This window comes from Protomyctophum bolini, assembly GCF_963924005.1.
Source record: "Protomyctophum bolini genome assembly, chromosome: 8".
Classification (NCBI taxonomy): Eukaryota; Metazoa; Chordata; class Actinopteri; order Myctophiformes; family Myctophidae; genus Protomyctophum; species Protomyctophum bolini.
This window is the reverse complement of record NC_137869.1, coordinates 11,310,510-11,319,072: the sequence shown is the minus strand read 5'-3', so window position 1 is coordinate 11,319,072 and position 8,563 is coordinate 11,310,510. Positions and strand designations below refer to the sequence as shown.

The 8,563-nt window shown below is 42.4% G+C and overlaps 1 protein-coding gene across 1 annotated transcript in view; it reads left to right on the top strand.

Moving 5' to 3' along the window:
- Positions 1-585: 585 nt before the first annotated feature.
- Positions 586-8,563, top strand: part of dnajc6 (DnaJ (Hsp40) homolog, subfamily C, member 6) — a gene marked incomplete at its 5' end in the record, with an annotated part of 37,678 nt that continues 29,700 nt past the window's right edge. Inside the window, one exon of the mRNA XM_080770085.1 lies at positions 586-793. Coding sequence (XP_080626211.1) covers positions 586-793 — 208 coding nt within the window. The remainder of the gene's footprint in view (positions 794-8,563) is intronic.

The window sequence follows — 8,563 nt, the reverse complement described above, 5'->3', positions numbered from 1 at the left end:
GTTTTACATTTTAAATAAATACACTTCTCAATGTCACCGACCTGAATGAATTAAGAGGGCGATTCTATCGTGTATTATAGGCTACAATAACACCACCAACCATAGGATTACCATGAAGCAGATAGAGCTTGGGAGGGCTCAGGAAAATCCCCCCTGTCCCACTGCCCACAAAGCTGACAAATGTCATCCTCCTGATGACAGCAGTCGTGCATATAGATGGAGTTGTTTCCGGGTCGGAGAAAGACGTGATTATTTTCAATTATGTTTTCAAAATATAGATAAACGGGACTGGTTCATGGCACAAGCTGCGTCGTAGTAAAATGCGGTGCTGATCAGATGATGACAATAGCGCCTCCTCCTCCTCGTCCCTCCAGACAAGGCGAGAGAGAGAGAGAGAGAGAGAGAGAGAGAGAGAGAGAGAGAGAGAGAGACGGCAGAACAACCACGCTAGGCCACCCGGTGGCACATTTCCCACATTGAAAACGGGCCATTCGACGTCGTATAATAGGACATGTGGATTATTACCCAGTAGCTGCTGCGCACCCCCGTATTCATTCCTTTGTCTTTAATTTGTTCCTTTTGGTAATGAGCTTATTGGGAGGCTATAAGAAAAAGACAAGTTACGATGGCTATGAATCTTTGCAGTTGGTCGATAGCGGTGGAGACAGCAGCTTCAGTATCGGCGGAGGAGGGAGAGGAGGGAGCGGTTCTCTCGGAGGCTCTATAGCAGCGACCCTCGGACCGAAGGCGAGCCCTCTGCGAGAGGAACACTGCAGCACCATGGACAGCTCAGGTAAACGTGCAGCTCCTCACTAGAAGCGTGCCGTGTCGCGCCGCGCCGTGCTATGCCATGGCGTGGTCTTGTATAAAGGCTGTGTGTGCATGGGCTACGGGCTATGAAATGCGTGCACCAATTAATATTCCTTAATATATGTGTAAAAAGTAGGATCATTTGTTTGTGCTTTGTCGGTCAGTCGGTGTTTGTTTCTTGTGTGTTTCATGGTTTCATCATACATCGGGCATCGGGGCCTGCTGTCGCCCATGCAAATGCAATGCTGTGCAACGTGAATACCGTCCTTCTCCTTCCTACATGTTAAACCGTGACATTTAAGCATCATTAGGGAGAATAGGCTATACCTACCAGGCATATGGCGAATAGATAGGCTAGGCGATGTAGGCTATGCCGTAATTTGATACGGTTACCCCTAACCATACTTTATCTTACAATCAAGGCAGGTTTACATCAATTCTATTTCTAGTAGCCTATAAGCTTTACCCTACATGTTTCTCTTTCAACGACACGAAATTATGAATTAACAGTTGTAGCTGCTTAATTTAAATCTATCTAGCAAACAGTGAAACACCAAGATGCTTTACTGAGCCTATAAGAAACAACAAGTTTCTTCCAACAAATTCAATTGAGAATAGATCAAGAAAATAATATTAGGGCTAACAGTGTTAGCTCTAATATTATTTTCCTGATCTGCCTAACAGACAGTTCTGACATAATGGTACATTACATTAGCCTACATTATACACCATGCAGTGCTTTTATGTGGTCATGATGACAAGTAAATGCATGGTATTGAGAGTAGAACAGTTGTAGCCTATTGTACAGCCTGAGAAAACAGGGAGGCTGGTCTCCAGGTTTTTTCACACTTATTTGTAGATTATGGATCCTCCCCCTGTTCACTGCAGTGATCTGAAAAGTCAGCTTGCCTCTGGGGATGGACACAAGGCAAGAAGCAATGTCAGCTCCGGATGTCATGAGAGAGAGAGAGAGGACATATACACAGTGTCAGATTGTCTGTCTGGTTAGTGGACCCCTCTGGCTAGTCTTTGCAGTAGCTTATGTGTATATCTAGTTTCTGTCCCTGTGTGTCTCTGTGTTTGAAGTTCAAAAAGAGAGACATTTAGAAATTTAGTTTTTCTATTTGTGCCATGGTCAGGTGTATGTTGCTACTTATATGTGACAGAAGCTGTGTCAGAGCCCACCCTGTTGTTGTTAACAGGCTTGTACGCGAGCATGCTTACTCCCACATCCATCTGGGCACAGCCACAGATATGCACTCAGCAGCCAGGCAGGCACAGAGGCATCGCTAACAGGCTGACAAGCAGACATGAGCAGAGAGTCAACAGAAAGGCAAATAGATTAGTAAAACCATGCAGGGAGATAGACAGAGAGACAAATAGATAAATTGTGCAGGATGTCTCATGGACACTGGCTTATGACAACATCACCGCCCTCAAGCTTTTGGAACTTTCGATAACGCAACTGACTTGAGTTGTAATCTTTGTCACAACACATTATTTAGTAACCTCAATAATATTTGCAAAGAGAAAGGTGAAAAACATTGTTTTGAGCTAATATAATCTAATATAAAATAAATATTCACCACAGCAAATTAAAACCATTACTTTTCAGGAAATGGAATACAAAACCTCTGTTCCAATAGATCCCATGTAGTTATTATTTAGTCAAGCTCTTGTTAATACTTTTCTTTTGATGATTATTGGTACAACTCACAGATAGACTTTACCACTTTCAACCTGGTATCAATATTTTGGGCATGTCATAGGAAAGAAATTACAAACATAGGTCTGCAAGCTCACAATATGTGTGAACGTATGATACTCATACGACATAAAATAAGGTTAAATATGGACACTGCCCAACAGTGACAATATACGTAAGTTTAGATGTAATTGGATCGAATTTTTGGACATACTTTCATTAGCAAGCATGTCTTATTGTTGTCTTATTATGAATCAGAGTATGTATTTGTCATTTCAGGGTGTATTTGAAATTATTCAGTATTAACATGAGAGCTCCTACCAACTATGGCCCCTCCATAACATTTTGGTTAAAAAAAATCACACCTGTGTGAAGTGAAGGGCGCTCTAATCATCGTACATCATCATCAAGAATGGTGGGCCCTTTTTGACCAAGGGTTCCCACCGACATACCCAGCCAATTTGCTTTGTTCAGAGTCAGACAACACAACCATTAAACACTAGCTGTTTATAAGAAGGGCTATAGCACCCCTCAAAAACAAAATTGAATTGAATATAAGTGAATAAAACTATCTAATCATTATACTGCAGTGTTTCAATATCGACCTGGGAAACGCTGACCTCATTGCTCCCAAGTCTCACAAATTGTGAACTGTACTGTCCGAAACGTCCTACTCTAGACCAAGGGAGCTCCTCTGACAGCAGATGATGAATCATAGATCCATTGTCCCATAAGCAATATCTGTAATAAAGATCATTTTAGAGTCTGGATTGGCAGCACAGTAATATTCCTGTGCAGGACACAACAAAGCCCACCACAGCTATAGGAGATGGTCAAGGAGTTTTGTTTGTGTGCCTCTGTTCTATTTCCGATCATTCTGTCTGGCCTTCTATTTACAGTATTATGTGTAATGTCCTGCATCATTTTGTATCTGTGTGTGCATCCGTACCATTCACACACAAATCCGGATATGGAAGGTGCAAGATTAGGGCTCCATAAGAAGAGTGACACAGTTGAACCTCCCCGTTGGCTACAATGGGAGCAGGAGAAATGTCGGCCATACTGTTTGAGTTCAATAATATTATCCCCCGTGAAATTAGATAAATCCATTTACAATGGATGCCTTGTTATTCACAGTATGATAAGATATGATAACAAAACATATTTTAGGAACAACTCACTATCTTTTCTGCTCCCTATAGCTTTTCTACCATCCCAACTGGATGATACGTTTGCACAATGGAAGGGTTTGGGTATACGCACAATTGGAGACTTATATATGGGTGGAACTTTTGCCTCATTTGCTCAACTGCAGGAAAAGTATAGACTCCCTAGGAGTGACCTTTTTAGGTTTCTACAGGTTAGGAACTACATCCGTAACTTTTCTCCCACTTTTGAGAGAGCTACACCTTCATCCCTAGATAGGTTCCTTCTTAATAATACAGTACCAGACGTGAGGGTGTCACATCTTTATGAATCATTTCAAGTGGCAAACCTACCTACTACATCAGCTATTAAGCTGGCATGGGAAAATGAGCTGGGGACTTCAATTTCAGACGAGCTCTGGGAAGACAGCCTTGAATAAATTAATGCGTGCTCTATCAATTCCAGACATTGCCTTATCCAGTTTCGAGTCATACATAGACTCCATTATTCCAAATTAAAATTACATAACATATACCCAGATATTTCTTCGCATTGTGACAAATGTAATACAATAGATGCAAATCTTCTTCATAGCTTCGCCCTTTGCCCTCGGATACAAAGATATTGGATTAAAATATTTGAGACGCTCTCTGATATTTTGAGTATTCATATTGACCCCGATCCTGTACTAATAATTCTGGGTTTGTCAGACTCCATGCCTATGTTGACGAGAGCACAGAAACAACTCTTCTCATATGGTCTGATTACAGCTAAAAAACGAATTCTGACACACTGGAAGAAGGAAGAGGCTCCTGCATTTAAGCACTGGTTAAATGAAATGACTAGTACACTTCATCTTGAGAGAATAAGGTATTTCCTGAGAAACAGGGAGAGACAGTTTGATAAGGTTTGATAAGTTTGATAAGGCCCCTTGTCCATTACCTGAGTAGAAACGATTAATAGACAGGATACCATATGGTTGACTGTACGCCATTTTCTTTTCAGATGTTTTCCATGAGATTTCTATCATCTTATTATATAGTATGCAGTGTCACTGAGCAGTATGGGTGGGAGGGTTAAGGGATTTCTTTATCTTTTTTGTCTTTATTTTTTTTCCCTTTCATTTTAGAAGAGTGACACAGTTAGACACACCATTGATCTCTCCTACAAAAGCCAGGGCTCTCTCTCTCTCTCTCTCTCTCTCTCTCTCTCTCTCTCTCTCTCTCTCTCTCTCTCTCTCTCTCTCTCTCTCTGGTACTAAATGCTTGAGTGGTGAAAAGGGTGGGAGGCAGACATGTGAGCCGGATAGAGGGGTGGGCGGAGTAGGAAGAAGGGAAGCCGTGAGTTCCTTCATCAGACTGAACCTCTTCAACTTCCTCTACACCTGCACAAGCACAGAGGAATTGACAGAAGAAATGGCCGACCATATCCCTTTTTTACAGACTATTTTCAGTACTTATGCCTATAGCCCAACTTTGGGCATAGGCCACTAACAAGTGGTCTCCAGGCATCCCATTTCTCCGCTGTCCCTGTTTGTGGCCAGATCTCTTCATCGGCCAGATCTTCATCCAGGTCACGCCAGCATGCGTTCCTTGGTCTGCCACTCCAGAACAGGGCATATCTTGTGATATTAGATGCAGGTTTGTGAAGAGTGTGGCCAATGCATCCCTAGCCTCTTTGGATGATTTCTTCCTTCCTGCAGGTGTTGTTGAATGCCTGGATTATTTTCTTCTTTTTCTATTTTTTTATGCATCTTGTTCTCCAGGTTTCTGCTCCATAGAATATAGACTAGACGATTCACCATGGAATTAAAGATCATGATCTTGGTGTTTATGAGGCAGATCTCCTCAGAGCTGAGGATCCCCATTTGATTGATTGATTGATTGAAATCTTTATTAACAGTTTGCAGAATTACAGTACATTTCAAGCACAAACTCAATACAAAGACTGTTAACTGTGAGTGGACGACCCAATTAAGCCTTACACTTGTTTACAACAGGGTCCACATTGTTCAATTCATCAAAACATTTAGAGACAAACAAATAGACACTTCTATGTAGTTAAGAACAGAACAGGAATTCATCATATAGGAAGCGAAAAGGGAAAAAAATATATATACAGTGAGGGGAACAGGGGGATAAAAGAAAACGAAAGACAGAGTGTAGGGCGCCTGCACACAACACCATGCGTTGATGCCATGTGTGCATATGTGCAGGCACCCAACACCACGTCCATACAAAAACATAGTACAATCCATAGTACAAAGACAGAGTGTAGGGCGCCTGCACACAACACCATGCGTTTATGCCATGTGTGCATATGTGCAGGCACCCAACACCACGTCCATACAAAAACATAGTACAATCCAGATAAAAATTCAGCTTTTACAGAGGCCAGTTTCGAATTGCAGCCATCCGTAGGTGCCCTTTGAGAGCAGTTTTGAAGGAGCCAAGGGATTCACATGTCTTAATGACTGTTGGTAGGGCGTTCCACATTTTGGTCGCATAGGAGCGAAAAGAATTTAGCCCCTTGTTTGTGCCGAATCTGGGTTGTACATGGTTTGTTGCACTCCCTCTGGTGTTGTGGGTGTGGACTTCGTTTACATTAAGGAAGTATTTAGACAGGTACATGGGTATCTTGGTGGTGTATCTAATCTTGTGGACCAGACCCATTGCAAGATGCTGTACTCTGTCGTCGACCCTAAGCCATCCCAGCCTGTCAAAGTGGGCAGGGGTGAGGTGGGTTCGGGGGGTGAGGCCAAGTAGGAGCCTGACCAGTTTGTTTTGGGAGGTCTGGAGCCTTGTTTTAAGGGCCTTTGAGGTGCTGTGGTACCAGGAGGTGGATGCATAGTCAAAGAAACCTTGTACGAGGGCTCCTGTTAAGGTCTTCAAGGTGTTTTTGTCGACCAGTGAGGAGATCCTGTAGAGGAATCTTGTTCTTTGATTGACTTTTTTGATTACGTTGGTGGCCATCTTATCACCGGAAAGATTGGCCTCCAGGATGGAACCTAGGTAGGTAATTTGATCCTTCCGTGTGATAATATCATCACCAACTCTAACCAAGAAGCCATCTGCCTTTTTGAGATTACTATTTGATCCGAAGAGAATGGATTCAGTTTTTCCCAGGTGTAAGGATAGTTTGTTATCAGCGAGCCAGGTGCAGATTCTACCGAGTTCCGAGCTGAGGGTCTTTTCAACCTGCAGTTTGTTCCTGTCCGAGACCAGCAGTGCTGAGTCGTCTGCGAACAGGAACAAGTTGCAGTCACAAGCTGAAGTCATGTCGTTTACATATATTAGGAACAGTAAAGGCCCTAGTATGCTTCCTTGTGGGACACCACAGCTCACTGGGAGGGGGGGGGACAGTGTTCCGTTCACTTCCACCATCTGTTCTCTCCCCTCCAGGTAGGATTGCATCCAGCTCACTGATGTGCTATCAAAACCAATAGCTTTAAGCTTGTTAACCAGTATGGAGTGGTTCACGGTGTCAAAAGCCTTTTGGAGGTCCAGCATGACCATGCCGCAGTATTTTCCAGCATCCACCTCGTGTTTGATGTGGTCGCTCAAATAGAGAAGGCATGTGTCAGTGGAGTGGGATGTTCTGAAACCAGATTGGAACTCGTACAACAATTTATTAGTGGCAAGATACTTTTCAACCTGTTCATAGACTATTTTTTCCATCACTTTCGAGATGGAGCTTAGAATAGAAATAGGGCGGTAGTTGCCGGGTTCTAATTTACTCCCTTTTTTGTACAGCCATTTTTCAGCTGATGGAAAGCTGCTGTCTGTGTATATTTACCCTGTTGATGGTGAGGCCAAGGCGTATTGAGTTCACTGAGACTAGGTTGGTTTTCTCTTGCATTTGTTGTTAACTTATTGGTGTGGGAAAGAAGGGCCAGGTCATCAACAAAGTCAAGGTCATCTTATCTACAAGCTGTCCACCTAATGCATATATAACATGCTACACTGTATTTGCAATACCTTTCAAGTGTAGCAGAAGTCCGTAAACACATGAACAAATGTCCCCAAACAGACCAGACGAACACAAAGCATCAGCATAAATGGATGTTATGAAAACCTTGATTTTATCAACTCACTTGTGCATATAGTAGCTTCTACTGATAGGCCTACTGCTGCATGTTAACATTTTTACCTTGAATTGGAAACTAGAGACATTCTTTGTAAGCTGGGTTTAGTTGGCAAGTTTATTAGATTTTTGTACATTTCTTTAGATCATTTGTAGAACGATTTCACATGGTCATAACTGAAAGCAAGCTTTGATATCTGGAAGAATTCCTGTCTGTCACGGATACTGGACCTGTGCATCTGGAAATGAACGTACTAAGGAGATAGGACTCTAGGAAATCCATTAAACGGTGGTCGTCTTAAATTATCTGTTCTGTGGGAAAGACAGAAGTGGGGAAGGGGGATGAGTGTGTGGCAGAGAAGGCAGGAGAAAGAGTGAGCCAGTCTTGCTGATATCAGCAGCCCTGGTGTGTTTTCTCTTTGTATGATTGCTAAAGACACACTGTCAATGATTTCTGAAGCTAGAAGCCACCATGTAAAAATCTTCAAGAGATGCTTATTTGACATATTTTTGCTTGTTGACATAGATTCCATCAGAGAGAGAGAGAGAGAGAGAGAGAGAGTTTATGTTGTGCGACTGGCAGCTGCAACCACCGCCTACCCGAAAATGTAGTCTCTGGGTTGTTTGACTCGTTTCTAACGCTTATTTTGTTATTTTGGGTATATTTGTACATTTCCACCTTCAGTCGATGCTTCATATCCATTTGAGTGAAAAGGCCGGGATGATCAGTTTATTTTTCAAACACAGTTCTTATATGAAGAGATCTAAAATCCCCCTATGGAGATTACAATGCAAATAAAAAGTGCACAAACCTGTGGA